This window comes from Salmo salar, chromosome ssa12 (assembly GCF_905237065.1).
Source record: "Salmo salar chromosome ssa12, Ssal_v3.1, whole genome shotgun sequence".
Lineage (NCBI taxonomy): Eukaryota > Metazoa > Chordata > Actinopteri > Salmoniformes > Salmonidae > Salmo > Salmo salar.
Genome location: NC_059453.1, coordinates 13,536,607 through 13,556,320, shown reverse-complemented (window position 1 = coordinate 13,556,320; position 19,714 = coordinate 13,536,607). Strand labels below are relative to the sequence as shown.

At 45.9% G+C, this 19,714-nt stretch overlaps 1 protein-coding gene across 1 annotated transcript; it reads left to right on the top strand.

Moving 5' to 3' along the window:
• The first annotated feature begins 10 nt into the window (after positions 1 to 10).
• Positions 11 to 19,153, top strand: LOC106596101 (epsin-3). Its single transcript, XM_045692052.1, has 13 exons — positions 11 to 526; positions 9,796 to 10,012; positions 10,920 to 11,078; positions 12,586 to 12,669; positions 13,190 to 13,401; positions 13,448 to 13,638; positions 14,564 to 14,682; positions 15,150 to 15,236; positions 16,759 to 16,887; positions 17,270 to 17,381; positions 17,475 to 17,732; positions 17,869 to 18,102; positions 18,876 to 19,153. Exons 2-13 carry the CDS (start codon positions 9,944 to 9,946, stop codon positions 19,151 to 19,153), a joined length of 1,932 nt encoding a protein of 643 aa, XP_045548008.1. The 5' UTR covers positions 11 to 526; positions 9,796 to 9,943.
• Positions 19,154 to 19,714: the final 561 nt, after the last annotated feature.

Here is a 19,714-nt window from a genome sequence, read left to right as displayed (position 1 = left end):
ACTGTGATATGTGGTTGTCATACATAGCTACCTCACTCACACACTGATTCTGCATCGGAGGAGCGTGGGTTAAACGCTGACTGCATGCTACCCACTACCCAGTATCCACCCCCATCCCACCCCCTCGCTCTCCCTCTCTCAGCTGTGTGTACGAGTACCTGCCATGCGTGCGTGTGTGAGTGGGCGCGTGAGTGTGCCATGCCGTTGGTTGTCCTATGCGGATTTCACAGTTGCTGCCCGCCTCGTGTCTCGCAACTTCACCCGAAAAGGAACAGACTACGAGTCCCTTCGGAATTCCACTGCCGTTCCACGCACGGGGCTGAAGCATGGCATTCTGCTTGTCTGGCCTCATTCGGGAATAGCCTACCGATAGCTCCCTTACTCGCTGCATCTCTGTGCTACGGTTCAGTGCTGCTGATACCGGTGGTTTAGTACTGCTGGGGGAATACCGACACTGCAGAGAGAGGGAAGGAGCGGAGAGGAGGATGGTGCCTGGTGTAGGAGGAGGGAGGTGATCATGGCAGAGGTAAGCGGAAAGGACAGAATGCGGTAAACTAAACACATAGGACACCTGGGTTTTTAGGCTACCGCGACATAAAAAATGTAACAAAATACTGCGATTTTTAAACATAGCCAAAGCTTTCTATTACTGAAACTTGGATGATTTCGATAGGCTATTAGTTCGTTTGACATTAGTCGGCAGTTTATTTTTGCAACATAAGCGGTGTGTTGTATAGGTAGTGTAGGCAATTTGAGGGTGTATGTTGTGGTTAGTGTAGCCATGTTTTCTTGACAGCTCAGATTGGACGATGAGCACATCGCGTTGCATAAGAATATTTGCATGAGTGCTTTGGTAGTTTAGTAGTCAGTGCTTCCTCTAGCCTTTTGGGGGCCCTACGCAAGATTTTGTCAGGGGGCACCTCCCCTCCTCGCAGGCAGAACGTTTTAGTGATATGTGTGGGAGTGACTAATAAAATCAATGGGGGCCCTCAGGTCAGGGCCCCTGAGCACATGCCCTGTGTCCCGTCGGTAATTTGGTGATGATTAGGCCTATTACAAGGGTTAGATAGCTGGGTAGACTACCTTACCTAGCAATCAAAACAATGTTAGCTGACATTGGCTAATTGAGGGACTGACAACCAGTGGTGTAAAGTACTTAAGTCAAAATAAAGGGGGGTATTATTTCTATTTTTGACAACTTTTACTTCACTACATTCCTAAAGAAAATATTGTACTTTTTATTCTATGCATTTTCCCTGACACCAAAAAGTACTCGTTACATTTGGATTGCATAGCAGGACAGGAAAATAGTTAAATTCACGCACTTATCAAGAGAACATGTAGTCATCCCTACTGCCTCTGGCTTGGCGGATTCACTAAACACAAATGCATCTTTTGTAAATAATCTCTGAGTGTTGGACTGTGCCCCTGGCTATCTGTACATTTTAAAAACAAGAAAATGGTGCCGTCTGCTTTGCTTAATCAAAGGAAATTTTAAGTAATTTTTTACTTTTGATACTTAAGTATAATTGAGCAATTACATTTACTTTTGATACTTAAGTATATTTAAAATCAAATACTTTTAGACTTTTACTCATGTAGTATTTTACTGGCTGACTTTTACTTGAGTAACTTTCTAGTAAGGTATCTATACTTTTACTCGAGTATGACAACTGGGTACTTTTTCCACCACTGCTGACAACAAGAGAAAAACTGCTGATGAACAAAAAACACATCTAGAAATTGTACTTTTCTAATTCTCAAGAATAAGTTGAGACCCTGACTCAGTTTATATACAGTAGCAGTTAAACATTATGGACACAACTACTCATTCTTGGGTTTTTCATTATTTTTTACTATTTTCTACGTTGTAGAATAATAGTGAAGACATCAAAACTATGAAATAACACATATGGAATCATGTAGTAAGCAAAAAAGTGTTAAACAAATCAAAATATATTTTAGATTTTTTTTTAAGTAGCCACCCTTTGCATTGATGACAGCTTTCACGCTCTTGGCATTCTCTCAACCAGATTCATCTGGAATGCTTTTCCAACAGTCTTGAAGGAGTTCCCACATATCCTGAGCACTGTTGGGTCATTGTCCCGTTTAAAAACAAATTATAGTCCCACTAAGCGCAACCCAGATAGGGCTCTTGAGTGGCGCATCGGTCTAAGGCACTGCATCTCAGTGCTAGAGGTGTCACTACAGACCCTGGTTTGATTCCAGGCTGTATCACTACCTGGCCGTGATTGGGAGTCCCATAGGGTGGCGCACAATTGGCCCAGCGTAGTCTGGGTTAGGGTTTGGCCGGGGTAGGCCGTCATTATAAATAAGAATTTGTTCTTAACTGACTTGCCTAGTTAAATAAAATAAAAAAATGGATGGTGTATCGCTGCAGAATGCTTTGGTAGCCATGATGGTTTAGTGTGCCTCAAATTTTTTTGCAGCAATTCGACCATGAAGGCCTGATTTACGCTTTCTCCTCAGAACAGTTGATGTTGAGATGTGTCTGTTACTTAAAGTTTGAAGCATTTATTTGGGCTGCAATTTCTGAGGCCGGTAATTCTAATGAACTTATCCTCTGCAGCAGAGGTCATTCTGGGTCTTCCGTTCCTGTGGTGGTCCTCATGAGAGCCAGTTTCATCATAGCGCTTGATGGTTTTAGCGACTGCACTTGAAGAAACTTTCAAAGTCCCTGAAATTTTGCGGATTCACTGACTTTCATGTCTTAAAGTAATGATGGACTGTCATTTATTTTTGCTTATTTGAGCTGTTCTTGCCATAATATGGACTTGGTCTTTTACCAAATAGGGCTATCTTCTGTTTACCACCCCTACCTTGTCACAACATAATTGGCATTAAATGCATTAAGAAGGAAAGAAATTCCACAAATTTACTTTTAACAAGGCACACCTGTTAATTGAAATGCATTCCAGGTGACTACCTCATGAAGCTGGTTGAGAGAATGCCAAGAGTGTGCAAATCTGTCATCAAGGCAAAGGGTGGCTACTTTGAAGAATCTAAAATATATTTTGATTTGTTTAAAATGTTTTTGGTTACTACATGATTTCATGTGTTATTTCATAGTTTTGATGTCTTCACTATTATTCTACAATGTAGAAAATAATAAAAATAAAGAAAACCCATTGAATGAGTAGGTGTGTCCAAACTTTTGACATGTACTGTATACTGTATATTTAATAGTCGGGGGGGCCCCTAGTAACCTATAGCGTGCTGCTACATGGATAGGAGGTGTGTGTGTGTGACACTGCTGGGAATAGACACGCCTTGCATCACCACCTGTCAAATGCACCTATTCCTCTACTTCCCATGCACAGCTGACCATAAACAGGGTGACGTGTGATTAAAAAATGACATACCTGATTTGTTTGATATTAATAGTAAACAATTATTTACTGAACAAACAGTAAGATATTTCTGTCCTGCTAATGCTGTGTTTTTATGGTCTCCACTCTAGTTCCCTGCAGCTAATCTGGGCTTGTGGTCACTAGAGATGGCTTGAGCTGACAAATGAGTTAAACACTGCATTACATAGACAAGATGTGGTGGGTGTAACCGAGATAGAGATAGCCAGGAGGAGTTTAGAACAATTCCTCATTGTCTCTAAATCATCCTTGCATCTGGGAAACTAAGCCAGGGAGGGGTTAAGACAACACCCACGTGCAGATAATGACAGGATGAACCCAGAGTGGCTTATGATACTCCTTATGAACCTACCATGACTGAGCATTGTTAGTGTCAGCTATATATAGTACTCTGCATTTGTGTAAAGCTTAGGTTACTCGGTCCAACACTCAAGGGTGGAGGATCGACCAGGCTCATTTTAGCAATAATTAATCAATATTAAATAAAGATGATTGTTTGAAGAAATGACCAAATCTCTCTCAGTACTGAATTTCCATGACAGATGTAAAACGCTGTGGGCACCACGAGCTGCAGTTAGTTCTCCTCCACGTTCAACGGACCAATGAGGGCTCTATCCTCAGTCACTCGTCTGCTACAAGGACCCTTACAGGGGATAGCCCATGTTGATTGGACTGATGTTACTGGGGAGGAAAAGAGGAATTCAAGGGTAGAACAAGAACAGTGCTTTTACATCCCTTCACTGAAATCTCTGAACTGCTGATATCTCCATTCTTTATTTTCTCCTCAAGTCTCTCTTCTCTCTCTTCTCTCTCTCCCCTCTCTCTCTCTCCTCTCTCGCCTCTCTCTCTTCTCTTTCTCTCTTTTCTCTCTCTGTTCTCTCTGTTCTCTCTCTCTTCTCTCTCTCTTCTCTCTCTCCTCTCTCACCTCTCTCACCTCTCTCGCCTCTCTCTCTTCTCTCTCTCTTCTCTCTCTCTTCTCTCTCTCTCTTCTCTCTCTTCTCTCTCTCCCCTCTCTCCCCGTCTCTCGCTCTCTTCATTGAGAACTGGCAAGGAGGTCATGTTTGTGTCAGCATACCCAAATTGACGTGTGTGTGTGTGTGTGTGTGTGTGTGTGTGTGTGTGTGTGTGTGTGTGTGTGTGTGTGTGTGTGTGTGTGTGTGTGTGTGTGTGTGTGTGTGTGTGTGTGTGTGTGTGTGTGTGTGTGTGTGTGTGTGTGTGTGTGTGTGTGTGTGATTTGTCAGAAAGGTGATACTGATTGAACTGCTGATGTCTCCATTCTTTATTTTCTCTGTCCTCAAGTCTCTCTCCTCTCCTTTCACTCCTCTTTCCTGCTCTCTCCTGCTCTCTCCTTCTCTCTCTTCTCTCTCTCCTCTCCCTCCTTCTCCCTCTCTTCTCTCCCTCTCTTCTCTCTCTCTCTTTCTTTCTCTCAGTGTGTATTGCAGTTCTTCAGTGATATTGCTGAAGTCAGCACTACTGCAGGACAAAGCATTCTGTGACTGTTCTGTTCATCCTAACATCCTATTGGAGGACGGCTGTAGAACATGCCGTCTTATTGGAGGACATTTGAAATAGAGAACTAACCAAAGACCCTGTTTGCAAACTGAGCCAATAATTGGGGAAAATATCCTAATTGGTCTACTTGTGTAAATGCAGCCAAAGGGCTATACATTTGAGTTTTTGCCCCTAGCACTAACACCTGATTCCACTCATCAACTCATGATCAAACCTGTGATTAGTGGGATCAAGTGTGTCGTGCTATGGCAAAAATAAAAATGCACCCCGTTTGGGTCCCCAGAACCAGGATGAAGAAACATTGGTTTAAATGGGTTAGTTGTGATGTGAACACAGTCTGAAGTACACAGGAGCCAGATACAGGCGAGAGAAATACAGTCACAGCTCTTAAGAGATGAAGTCCCTAATGTCTCTGGTAATATATGAGTTTAGATGTGAAAGTGGGTTACAGTGTGTGTGTGTGTGTTGGCCTGGATAAGACCAAGCTCTGCCAGACACATCAATAGTGCCACTTTTTATGACCTACTTCCTGTTAACAAGTAGAATACGGTTCCTCCTACACCCTGATCTAAGGTCAGTTATGTGTTTTCCCTCTAATGGTTCAGGACAGTATTAGGAAAGTGTAATCTGGTCCTAGATCTGTGTTTAGGTTAGTATCTAATGGTTCAGGTTGATATTAGGGAAGTGTAATCTGATCCTAGATCTGTGTTTAGGTTAGTATTTAATGGTTAACGTTATGATTATGGGAGTGTAATCTGGTCCTAGATCAATGACTAGGTTAGTATCTAATGGTTCAGTCTGAATTTGTTGCAGGGAACTGACTAGGTCTGCAGGCTGCAAGGCAACAAATTCAGCATTGGCCACAGGACAATAAATCAATCTAGTCTCTTCAGAGTTCGTCCCAAATGGCACCCTATTCACATTAAAGGACACTACATTAGACCAGGGCCTGTAGGGCTCCTGTTAAGAGTAGTGCACTAAATGGAATATGGTTCACTATATGAGGAATATGGTTCACTATATATGGAATATGGTTCACTACATTGAGGGGAAAAAGTATTTTGATCCCCTGCTGATTTTGTACGTTTGCCCACTGACAAAGAAATGATCAGTCTATAATTTTAATGGTAGGTTTATTTGAACAGTGAGAGACAGAATAACAACAAAAAAATCCAGAAAAACGCATGTCAAAAATGTTATAAAATGATTTGCATTTTAAAGAGGGAAATAAGTATTTGACCCCTCTGCAAAACATGACTTAGTACTTGGTGGCAAAACCCTTGTTGGCAATCACAGAGGTCAGACGTTTCTTGTAGTTGGCCACCAGGTTTGCACACATCTCAGGAGGGATTTGGTCCCACTCCTCTTTGCAGATCTTCTCCAAGTCATTAAGGTTTCGAGGCTGACGTTTGGCAACTCGAACCTTCAGCTCCCTCCACAGATTTTCTATGGGATTAAGGTCTGGAGACTGGCTAGGCCACTCCAGGACCTTAATGTGCTTCTTCTTGAGCCACTCCTTTGTTGCCTTGGCCGTGTGTTTTGGGTCATTGTCATGCTGGATTACTCATCCACGACCCATTTTCAATGCCCTGGCTGAGGGAAGGAGGTTCTCACCCAAGATTTGACGGTACATGGCCCCGTCCATCGTCCCTTTGATGCGGTGAAGTTGTCCTGGCCCCTTAGCAGAAAAACACCCTCAAAGCATAATGTTTCCACCTCCATTTTTGACGGTGGGGAGGGTGTTCTTGGGGTCATAGGCAGCATTCCTCCTCCTCCAAACACGGCGAGTTGAGTTGATGCCAAAGAGCTCCATTTTGGTCTCATCTGACCACAACACTTTCACCCAGTTGTCCTCTGAATCATTCAGATGTTCATTGGCAAACTTCAGACGGGCATGTATATGTGCTTTCTTGAGCAGGGGGACCTTGCTGCAGGATTTCAGTCCTTCACGGCGTAGTGTGTTACCAATTGTTTTCTTGGTGACTATGGTCCCAGCTGCCTTGAGATCATTGACAAGATCCTCCCGTGTAGTTCTGGGCTGATTCCTCACCGTTCTCATGATCATTGCAACTCCACGAGGTGAGATCTTGCATGGAGCCCCAGGCCGAGGGAGATTGACAGTACTTTTGTGTTTCTTCCATTTGCAAATAATCGCACCAACTGTTGTCACCTTCTCACCAAGCTGCTTGGCGATGGTCTTGTAGCCCATTCCAGCCTTGTATAGGTCTACAATCTTGTCCCTGACATCCTTGGAGAGCTCTTTGGTCTTGGCCATGGTGGAGAGTTTGGAATCTGATTGATTGATTGCTTCTGTGGACATGTGTCTTTTATACAGGTAACAAACTGAGATTAGGAGCACTCCCTTTAAGTGTGCTCCTAATCTCTGCTCGTTACCTGTATAAAAGACACCTGGGAGCCAGAAATCTTTCTGATTGAGAGGGGGTCAAATACTTATTTCACTCATTAAAATGCAAATCAATTTATAACATTTTTGACATGCATTTTTCTGGATTTTTTTGTTGTTATTCTGTCTCTCACAGTTCAAATAAACCTACCATTAAAATTATAGACTGATCATTTCTTTGTCAGTGGGCAAACGTACAAAATCAGCAGGGGATCAAATACTTTTTTCCCTCACTGTATATATGGAATATGGTTCACTATATGAGGAATACGATTCACTATATGAAGAATATGGTTCACTATATATGGAATATAGTTCACTATATGTGGAATATGGTTCACTATATGAGGAATACGATTCACTATATGAAGAATATGATTCACTATATGAGGAATATGGTTCACTATATGAGGAATATGGTTCACTATATGAGGAATATGGTTCACTATATATGGAATATAGCTCACTATATGTGGAATATGGTTCACTATATATGGTTCCCTATATATGGAATATGGTTCACTATATGAGGAATATTTTTCACTATATGAGGAATATGGTCACTATATGAGGAATATGGTTCACTATATGAGGAATATGATTCACTATATGAGGAATATGGTTCACTATATATGGAATATAGTTCACTATATGTGGAATATGGTTCACTATATATGGTTCCCTATATATGGAATATGGTTCACTATATGAGGAATATTTTTCACTATATGAGGAATATTTTTCACTATATGAGGAATATGGTCACTATATGAGGAATATGGTTCACTATATGAGGAATAGGGTTCACTATATATGGAATAGGGTTCACTATATGTGGAATATGGTTCACTATATATGGTTCCCTATATATGGAATATGGTTCACTATATGAGGAATATTTTTCACTATATGAGGAATATGGTCACTATATGAGGAATATGGTTCACTATATATGGTTCCCTATATATGGAATATGGTTCACTATATGAGGAATATTTTTCACTATATGAGGAATAGGGTTCACTATATGAGGAATAGGGTTCACTATATATGGAATAGGGTTCACTATATTTATTTATTTCACCTTTATTTAACCAGGTAGACGAGTTGAAAACAAGTTCTCATTTACAACTGCGACCTGGCCAAAATAAAGCAAAGCAGTGCGACACAAACAACACAGAGTTACACATGGGATAAACAAACATACAGTCAATAACACAATAGAAAAATCTATATACAGTGTGTGCAAATGTAGTAAGATTAGGGAGGTATGGCAGTAAATAGGCCATAGTGGCGAAATAATTACAATTTAGTATTAACACTGGAGTGATAGATGTGCAGGTAGAGATACTGGGGTGCAAAAGAGCAAGAAGATAAATAACAATATGGGGATGAGGTAGCTGGGTGGGCTATTTACAGATGGGCTGTGTACAGTAAGCTGCTTTGACAGCTGATACTTAAAGTTAGTGAGGGAGATATAAGTCTCCAGCTTCAGTGATTTTTGCAATTCTTTCCAGTCATTGCCAGCAGAGAACTGGAAGGCAAGGTGGCCAAAGGAAGTGTTGGCTTTGGGGGTGACCAGTGCAATATACCTGCTGGAGCGCGTGCTACGGGTGGGTGTTGCTATGGTGACCAGTGAGCTGAGATAAGGCGGGCATTACCTAGCAAAGACTTATAGATGACCTGGAGCCAGTGGGTTTGGTGACGAATATGTAGCGAGGGCCAGCCAACGAGAGCATACAGGTCGCAGTGGTGGGTAGTATATGATGCTTTGGTGATAAAATGGATGGCACTGTGATAGACTACATCCAGTTTATTGAGTAGGGTATTGGAGGCTAATTTGTAAATGACATCGCCGAAGTCGAGGATCGGTAGGATGGTCAGTTTTACTAGGGTAAGTTTGGAGGCATGAGTGAAGGAGGCTTTGTTGGGAAATAGGAAGCCAATTCTAGATTTAATTTTGGATTGGAGATGTTTAATATGAGTCTGGAAGAAGAGTTTAAAGTCTAACCAGACACCTAGGTATTTGTAGTTGTCCACATATTCTAAGTCAGAAGCGTCCAGAGTAGTGATGCTAGACAGGCGGGCAGGTGCAGGCAGCGATCGGTTGAAGAGCATATAGGGAATATGGTTCACTATATGGGGAATATGGTTCACTATATGGGGAATATGGTTCACTATATGGGGAATATGGTTCACTATATGGGGAATATGGTTCACTATATATGGAATATGTTCACTATATGGGGAATATGGTTCACTATATGGGGAATATGGTAACTAGCTATTTAACAGTTGAAGTATTTAGTAGTCATATTACTGGATAATTAGCTAATTAACTAAGGAGCAGTTGAGTTGATGATATTGACTTGTATTAACACATTTGAATTGTTATTTTAGAGTTTAAATGTCTGTCTATCGCTCTGTTTCTTTTGTCTTTCTCTCCTTTCTCCTTCTCTCCCTCCCTCTCTCTCTCTTTCTCTCCTACAGTGGTGCCTCTGACCCCCTCTCCAAAGAGCGGAGACTCTACTGCCTCAACTACCTCCCTCCTCCTCCCTCTTATCCCAAACCCCTTACCCCACCCCGTCTAACACTTACCTTACACCCCTAACGCCCCCCCCCCCCAACACGAGTCACCATGACGACCTCAGCTTTGCGTCGCCAGGTGAAGAACATCGTTCACAACTACTCTGAGGCAGAGATCAAGGTGACTGTAACTAACTATACTAACTCTACTATATTTTAGACTTTCCTTCTGTGTGTTGTAGAAAGTTGTGTTTGCCTGGTGTGTTCCCACCTGTGGTCCCGGCTGGATTATTTAACCATTGGGTAACACTGTGGTGTAATGTCAGGCAACACTGTGGTGTAATGTCAGGCAACACTGTGGTGTAATGTCAGGCAACACTGTGGTGTAATGCCAGGCAACACTGTGGTGTTATGCCAGGCAACACTGTGGTGTAATGTCAGGCAACACTGTGGTGTAATGCCAGGCAACACTGTGGTGTAATGACAGGCAACACTGTGGTGTAATGCCAGGCAACACTGTGGTGTATGCCAGGCAACACTGTGGTGTAATGCCAGGTAACACTGTGGTGTAATGCCAGGTAACACTGTGGTGTATGCCAGGCAACACTGTGGTGTAATGCCAGGTAACACTGTGGTGTAATGCCAGTTAACACTGTGGTGTAATGCCAGGTAACACTGTGGTGTAATGCCAGGTAACACTGTGGTGTAATGCCAGGTAACACTGTGGTGTAATGCCAGGCAACACTGTGGTGTAATGCCAGGTAACACTGTGGTGTAATGCCAGGCAACACTGTGGTGTAATGCCAGGTAACACTGTGGTGTAATGTCAGGGAGCTTGCTATTCAGTTTGATGGTTCCATACTCGGCTATGAATTGATACATGTTCATTAATGATTTATTGACTACTTACAAAGCCTTTCTACACTATTGGTAGCCCCTACCTTTCACACCTGCTACACTGGGGCGTTGAGAAGGCAGCCCATCATTATAGGTAAAATGTTACCAGAAATATGCCCCCCCACCCCTCTTCTAAACCTGGTGTGTGATACTACTTTCTCTCATTCCAATAAACCTCCCTCCTCAACCAGGTGCGCGAGGCGACGTCCAACGACCCGTGGGGCCCCTCCTCCTCGCTGATGTCAGAGATCGCTGACCTCACCTTTAACGTGGTGGCGTTTGCTGAGGTCATGGGCATGGTCTGGAAACGCCTCAATGACCACGGGAAGAACTGGAGACACGTCTACAAGGTAAACACCTTTAAAGAGACACCATTACGTCTACAAGGTAAACACCTTTAAAGAGACACCATTACGTCTACAAGGTAAACACCTTTAAAGAGACACCATTACGTCTACAAGGTAAACACCTTTAAAGAGACACCATTACGTCTACAAGGTAAACACCTTTAAAGAGACACCATTACGTCTACAAGGTAAACACCTTTAAAGAGACACCATTACGTCTACAAGGTAAACACCTTTAAAGACACACCATTACGTCTACAAGGTAAACACCTTTAAAGAGACACCATTACGTCTACAAGGTAAACACCTTTAAAGAGACACCATTACGTCTACAAGGTAAACACCTTTAAAGAGACACCATTACGTCTACAAGGTAAACACCTTTAAAGAGACACCATTACGTCTACAAGGTAAACACCTTTAAAGACACACCATTACGTCTACAAGGTAAACACCTTTAAAGAGACACCATTACGTCTACAAGGTAAACACCTTTAAAGAGACACCATTACGTCTACAAGGTAAACACCTTTAAAGAGACACCATTACGTCTACAAGGTAAACACCTTTAAAGAGACACCATTACGTCTACAAGGTAAACACCTTTAAAGAGACACCATTACGTCTACAAGGTAAACACCTTTAAAGACACACCATTACGTCTACAAGGTAAACACCTTTAAAGAGACACCATTACGTCTACAAGGTAAACACCTTTAAAGAGACACCATTACGTCTACAAGGTAAACACCTTTAAAGAGACACCATTACGTCTACAAGGTAAACACCTTTAAAGAGACACCATTACGTCTACAAGGTAAACACCTTTAAAGAGACACCATTACGTCTACAAGGTAAACACCTTTAAAGAGACACCATTACGTCTACAAGGTAAACACCTTTAAAGAGACACCATTACGTCTACAAGGTAAACACCTTTAAAGAGACACCATTACGTCTACAAGGTAAACACCTTTAAAGAGACACCATTACGTCTACAAGGTAAACACCTTTAAAGACACACCATTACATCTACCATTTCCTGGTTGCTAAAATTCTAATAGTTTATGTAGCTAAACAAGCAGCCAGTGTATAGAGAATCATTGTACCATCTAAACTGCGGTGAATTATATTTTCCATAACCAAAAATATTGTCCTTTCAACTGTTTGAAGCTGGTGTACAAAACGGAAAGTAAAAGATGCAAAAACATTTACTTAAGAAGGGAGGCGTAGACAGATCTACCGCTTCTTAGACTTGCTTTCAATGAAAATGTACATTTGGAATAGTTACGTTTTCCAGCTTTAAATCAGTCTATTTTGGTCTTGTTTTATTATCCTATTCCTGTGAGTTTGTACTCATTTTTATCCTTCTATGCAGCTTTTATTGTCTTTCATCTAGATATATATATTTAAGCTATGTATTTAAGTGTTTGTTTAGTATGTACAGCATCTTGAGTTGTGGTGTCTGTATGAAATGTGCAGTAGAAATAAAGTTCTATTATATGACAAGGCCCTGACGCTGCTCGACTACTTGATCAAGACCGGCTCAGAGAGAGTGGCTCAGCAGTGCCGCGAGAACGCATTCACCATACAGGTGGGTGGGGGAAACTGGAGTACGGTGGGGAGGGTGTTCTGGCACAAAATGATATAAATGTTGCAGTGGACTCCTGCTCTCCTCTCTTAGAAATAAAGGTGCTATCGAGAACCTTAAAGGGCTATTCGGCTGTTCCCTGAGGAGAACCCTTTGAAGAACCCTTTTTAGTTTCAGGTAGAACCCTTTTGTGTTCCATGCAAAACCCTTTCCACAGAGGGTTCTACATGGAACCCAAAAGGGTTCTACCTGGAGCCAAAAAGGGTTCTACCTGGAACTAAAAAGGGTTCTCCTATGGGGACAGTCGAAGAACCCTTCATTAGCTCATTGTTATGGATGTATCCAAATAATTGTCACTAGAAAACAGCTTAGATTTGTGTCGGGACTATTATCTTGTGGAAGGATGAAATAGTATAAATATGTTTAAAGTTTTTAATGAAAATATGTCAATCATTATTTGTATATAATATAATGCTAAGGAATCAATTTGATATTAAATCCTCATCATCATGTCTCCATGTAGACGCTGCGTGACTTCCAGTACATGGACCGTGATGGCCGTGACCAGGGGGGCAACGTGAGGGAGAAGGCCCGCCAGCTGGTGTCTCTTCTCAGGGACGAGGAACGGCTCAGACAGGAGAGGAGCCAGGCATTGACGACTAAAGAACGCATGACGGCTGGAACGGGGACGGGGGGCGGAGGAGGAGGGACGGGGGCGGAGGAGGAGGGACGGGGGCGGAGGAGCAGGGACGGGGGGCGGAGGAGGAGGGACGGGGGGCAGAGGAGGAGGGACGGGGGGAGGAGGAGGAGGGACGGGAGGCGGAGGAGGAGGGACGGGGGGAGGAGGAGGGACCGGACATGGAGTGGTACCGCCAGCGTACCAACCAGGGCGAAGGACCAGCCAGCCAAATGTGGCAGCTGTCTATGGGGAAGAGTTCATCCGCTCCCGGGGCTCGCCCTCCTCCTTTAACTGTGAGTGTAGACTTTAATACTTCCCCTTTAACTGTGAGTGTAGACTTTAACACTTCCCCTTTAACTGTGAGTGTAGACTTTAATACTTCCCCTTTAACTGTGAGTGTGGACTTTAATACTTCCCCTTTAACTGTGAGTGTAGACTTTAACGCTTCCCCTTTAACTGTGAGTGTAGACTTTAACACTTTCCCTTTAACTGTGAGTGTAGACTTTAATACTTCCCCTTTAACTGTGAGTGTGGACTTTAACGCTTCCCCTTTAACTGTGAGTGTAGACTTTAACACTTTCCCTTTAACTGTGAGTGTAGACTTTAATACCTTCCCTGTAATGTAGTGCCAAATTCAGAATGATACTTTATAGACTTTTACTTCACCTGTGTGTGCTCATTTTCAAGCACGACCACACAACTTCATGCACATACACACACACACACACACACACACACACACACACACACACACACACACACACACACACACACACACACACACACGCAGCACAAATTGAGTCTGGACAATCAATGAAATAGATTAAAGCTATGAATAACACAAGACAACTGGCAAATATTTATCCTCTCTCCATATCTGTTTCTGTCCCCCCTCTCTCACCCTCCTCTGCCCTCTCTCTTTCTCTCTCTCTCTGTCTCTCTCTCTGTCTCTCTCTCTCTCTGTCTCTCTCTCTGTCTCTCTCTCTTCCTCCCCCAACTCTCTCCCCATCTCTCGCTCCCCATCTCTCTCTCCCCCATCTCTCTCTGTCTCTCTGTCTCTCTGTCTCTCTGTCTGTCTCTCTCTCTCTCTTCCTCCCCCATCTCTCTCCCCCCCATCTCTGTCTCCCCCCGTCTCTCTCTCTGTCTCTCTCTCTGTCTCTCTCTCTGTCTCTCTCTCTTCCTCCCCCAACTCTCTCCCCATCTCTCTCTCTCCCCCAGCCTCTTCATCCTCTCCTCGTGAAGCGTCTGATCTAGAACAGGCCCGCCCCCAGACCAGCGGAGAGGAGGAGCTACAGTTACAGCTGGCCCTGGCCATGAGCAGAGAGGAGAGCGAGAAGGTGAAACACACACACATTCTGAAGTGGGAGTCAGTGAGGTCCTACACCGCCTCTCAGAGGTCATCTGTCATATCAGTGATGTCACCAACACCAGCTCAATGAGCTCAACAGCACCACTGTGTGGTGGGACAGACTATTACACACAGCTGCTGGGGTGTATTAACTAGGGCCCAAAGGGAAGCAAACGTTGGGGGGGACTACATGAACTTGTCCAATAGGAAAAGCTTGTTTTCGTTTTCCGTTGCAAAACATTTAGCTACCGTGTGCACTAATGAATGCAACCCTGCTGTGTCCTTTCCTTAGCAGGGATGTGGGAAAGTGTGTTGCTGTGGTTACCTTCTTACTCCCTAGGTTCATACTGCAGCTGGTCTCTCTCTCTCTCTCTCTCTCTCTCTCTCTCTCTCCTGATTGATGCTGAATGCTCATTGGTTAGTCAGATGCTAATCACTGACACAACCCCTCTTCAGCTGGCCCCGCCTCCTCCCATTGCTATGGAGACAGATGACACACAGCTACAGATAGCTCTGAGCCTTAGCAAAGAGGAGCACGAGCAGGTACACACACACACACTGCAGATTGTCCCTCCTCTGCCTGCTTCACCAGTGTGTGTATGGTAACCCCCTGCAGTGCCATGTGAATCCTGTCCTCTAACTAACTATTCTGTCCCCCTCCAGATTCCATCCTTACCTCTGCCGGCTCCATCTCCTAGTTTAATCTACCATTTCCCCTTCATCCCTCCCTCCCTCATCCCTCCCTCTCTCCCTCCCTCATCCCTCCCTCTACCCTCTCCTCTCTCTACCCTCCCTCTCTCCTCATCCCTCCCTCTACCCTCCCTCTCTCTCTCTCCCCTCCCTCTCTCCTCTCCCCTCCCTCTCTCCTCATCCCTCCCTCTCCCCACTCCTCTCCCTCCCTCCCTCTCTCCTCTCCTCTCCTCTCCTCCTCATCCCTCCCTCCCTCATCCTTCCCTCTACCCTCTCCTCCCTCTCCCCTCATCCCTCCCTCTACCCTCTCCCCTCATCCCTCCCTCTACCCTCATCCCTCCCTCTACCCTCTCCTCCCTCTCCCCTCCCTCTCTCCTCATCCCTCCCTCTACCCTCTCCTCCCTCGCCCCTCCCTCTCTCCTCATCCCTCCCTCCCTCTTCCCTCTCCTCTCCCTGCCTCCCTCTCTCTCTCCTCTCCTCCTCATCCCTCCCTCTTCTCTCCTCCCTCCCTCTCTCTCATCTCCTCCTTCCCTCTCCTCCTCCTCATCCCTCCCTCTCTCCTCATCCCTCCCTCTACCCTCTCCTCCCTCTCTCCTCATTCCTCCCTCTACCCTCTCCTCCTCTCCCTCTCCTCTCCCCTCATCCCTCCCTCTACCCTCTCCCCTCATCCCTCCCTCTACCCTCATCCCTCCCTCTACCCTCTCCTCCCTCTCCCCTCCCTCTCTCCTCCCTCTCTCCTCATCCCTCCCTCTACCCTCTACTCCCTCGCCCCTCCCTCTCTCCCTCATCCCTCCCTCTACCCTCTCCTCTCCCTCCCTCCCTCTCCCTCTCCTCTCCTCCTCATCCCTCCCTCTTCTCTCCTCCCTCCCTCTCTCTCCTCTCCTCCTTCCCTCTCCTCCTCCTCATCCCTCCCTCTCTCCTCTCCTCCGCTCCCTCTCTCCTCATCCCTCCCTCTCTCCTCATCCCTCCCTCTCCCCTCTCCTCATCCCTCTCTCTCCCCTCTCTTCCTTTCCCTCCCTCTCTCTACCCTCTCCCCTCTCTCCTCTCCACCGCTCCCCTCCTCTCCCTCCCTCCCTCTCTCCTCTCCTCCTCCTCATCGCTCCCTCCTCTCCGTTACAGGGCTGTAAGGTTGAGGTGACCTTAACACTGGCTGATAATATCAATCCCTCCTTTCTTTCTTTCTTTCTCTCTCTCTCTCTCTCTCTCTCTCTCTTTCTTTCTTTCTTTCTTTTTTTCTTTCTTTCTTTCTTTCTTTCTTTCTAACAGTTCAGTTGTTTTCCTAAAATATAGTGAAATGAACTGTAATGTGTGTGTCTGTGTGTGTGTGTGTGTCTGTGTGTGCGTCGTGTGTGCGTGTGTACATGTGTGTCCACAGTGTCTCCATGGTAACTGTGTTGATGATGTCACCATGCCGCCTCTGCAGGACCAGCGTTGTCTCCAAGGAGATGAGTCGTTTCTGCAGAGAGTCCTGGATGAGAGCAGGAGGGCCAGTCACACAGGGGAGGTGAGGGGGTGGGTGGGTGAGAGAGAGAGAGAGAGAGAGAGAGAGAGGGGTTAATATGCTTTGTTATGATTCTGAAGGTCAGATGGCAGCCATGACAAGCTGCCTTGTGGGGGATCGTTTCAGCTTGTTTTGTCTTGTTTTGAGGTGTTTAGCTAGTTAGCTAACCAACCGCTGTAACGATGTATTTGAGAGACAACAAGTGCTCATCATGCAAATGTATTTATGGTTTCAATAAACATTTGGAGACTAAAATCTAGTTTACATGTTGTCAACGATCTAAGCCAACCCGGTCTGTTTTGTCCCAGAGCTGAACAATCAGCCCATGACTCTGAAAGCAGCGTCTCCTTGACAACCAGATGTTTGTGATTCTGTTTCTCTCCAGTCCGCCATGTTGGATCTGGTGGATATCTTTGGCCCCTCTGAGGCTCCGCCCCCAGCTGACGACCTCTGGAACGCCCAGCCTGCTGTGACCTCTGACCCCTGGGACTCTGTGGGTGAGTGGTACACGCGCCCACACACACACAACCACACGCGCTCTGCTATGCAAACTCTGCATTGCAAAACGTGCGCACCCTCTCTCTCAACAGCGCTCCACTCCAACGCTCCTGTGATTGGTAGTCCCTGGGCGACCCGGCCCTCCTCCAGCAGCCCAACCAATCCCTGGGCGTCGTCACGCTCTCCCACCTGGGAAGCTCCGCCCACATCATCCAGCCCTGTCATTCAAGGCTGGGAGAGCCCGCCCCCTCTTACAGGGGACGGTACTGATAGGACGGATCCCTTCTCTGTCAGGGAGGAGGAGGAGTGCAAAGGAGAGGAAGGACCACCTCAACCTGGCAGTCCTACTGGTAACACACACACACACACACACACACACACACACACACACACACACACACACACACACACACACACACTTGTTTGTCTTCCTGTACGTATATGTTGTGTTTATACCTGCTGATGTCATTACCTCCCCCTCCACAGGCCCAGACCTGTTTGGGGAGCGTGTTCTGTCCCCCGAGGTGAACGGGCGAGGGGGGGGCAGTCCAGAGATGTTTGACCTGTCCCGTCTCGCGGCCCCCAAGGGCTCCGCGGCCCCCCGGATGTGTCGCACCCCAGAAGCCTTCCTGGGACCTACGGGGGCGTCGCTCGTCAACCTGGACGCACTCATCCCCCATAATCCTCCTAGCAGGACCCACAACAACCCCTTCCTCTTAGGTGAGGAGATACACACACACACACACACACTCATCCCCCCTAATCCTCCTAGCAGGACCCACAACAACCTCTTCCTCTTAGGTGAGAAAATACACACACACACACACACACACACACACACACACACACACACACACACACACACACACACACACACACACACACACACACACACACACACACACACACACCTACTGTCAAAAATAAACTCACTCTGCCAATGTCTAAATACTATAATGTTCTCCCTCCCTCCCTCCCTCTCTCTCTCTCTCTCTCTCTCCATCTCTCCCTCCTTCTCTCCTCCTCCTCTCCCCATCCCTGCCTCACTCTCTCCCCCTCCTTCTCTCCTCGTCTCTCTCCCCATCCCTCCCTCCTTCTCTCCTCCTCCTCTCCCCATCCCTCCCTCCTCGCTCTCACCTTCTCTCTTTCTTCCTCCCCTGTTCTCTCTCCCCCCATCCTCCACTCTCCCTCCATCCTACCCTCTCCTTCTCTCAATTCAATTTAAGGGGTTTTATTGTCATGGGGAAACATATGTTGACATTGCCAAAGCAAGTGAAGTAGATAATATACAAAATTGAAATAAACAATAAAAATGAACAGTAAACATTACACTCACAAAAGTTCCAAAAGAATAAAGACATTTCAAATGTCATATTATGTATATATACAGTGTTGTAACGATGTGCAAATAGTTAAAATACAAAAGGGAAAATAAATAAACATAAATCTGGGTTGTATTTACAATGGTGTTATAGATCTGTCTCTCTCTCCAGGTCTGAGTGTTCCCTCTCCCACCAACCCATTCCACTGTGACCAGCCCCGTCTCACACTGAACCAGATGCTTCGTCCCTGTTCCACCTCCCCACTCCCCCCTCACACCCTCCCCTACAGCCCCTCTCTCCCCCTCCCTCTCCCACACCACACCCAGCCCTCCCCCGGCCTCCTGGACCTCCCCTCTAACCTGCCCCATCCCCTCCTCCCCCTCTCCCCCGCCCCGGCCCACCGCGTCCCACCCCAGTCTCACACACACAGCCACAACCCCTTCCTCTGAGGCCTGCTGGGAGATGGAGAGGCAGCTGGCTCTTCAACTGGATCAAGCTGTTTTTATCCTCCTGGAGGTTCAGGTGAAACCCCTCAGAGAGAGAAGAATAGGACCCATTAACGCTTCAACGAGAGCATGAATGCCCCCCTGTACCCCTTACCCATCTGTCTAACTCTCTCCCCCCGTACCCCTTACCCATCTGTCTAACTCTCTCCCCCCTGTACCCCTTACCCATCTGTCTAACTCTCTCCCCCCGTACCCCTTACCCATCTGTCTAACTCTCTCCCCCCGTACCCCTTACCCATCTGTCTAACTCTCTCCCCCCGTACCCCTTACCCATCTGTCTAACTCTCTCCTCCCGTACCCCTTACCCATCTGTCTAACTCTCTCCCCCCTGTACCCCTTACCCATCTGTCTAACTCTCTCCCCCGTGCCCCTTACCCATCTGTCTAACTCTCTCCCCCCCGTACCCCTTACCCATCTGTCTAACTCTCTCCCCCCTTACCCATCTGTCTAACTCTCTCCCCCGCGCCCCCTTACCCATCTGTCTAACCTCTCTCCCCGTACCCC

Coding starts and splice junctions, on each gene's coding strand:
- LOC106596101 (XM_045692052.1), top strand. CDS start 9,944: ATGACGACCTCAGCTTTGCGTCGCCAGGTGAAGAACATCGTTCACAAC. Junction 14,683..15,149: donor GCAGAGAGGAGAGCGAGAAG/GTGAAACACACA, acceptor ACCCCTCTTCAG/CTGGCCCCGCCTCCTCCCAT. Junction 17,733..17,868: donor TCAACCTGGCAGTCCTACTG/GTAACACACACA, acceptor CCCCCTCCACAG/GCCCAGACCTGTTTGGGGAG.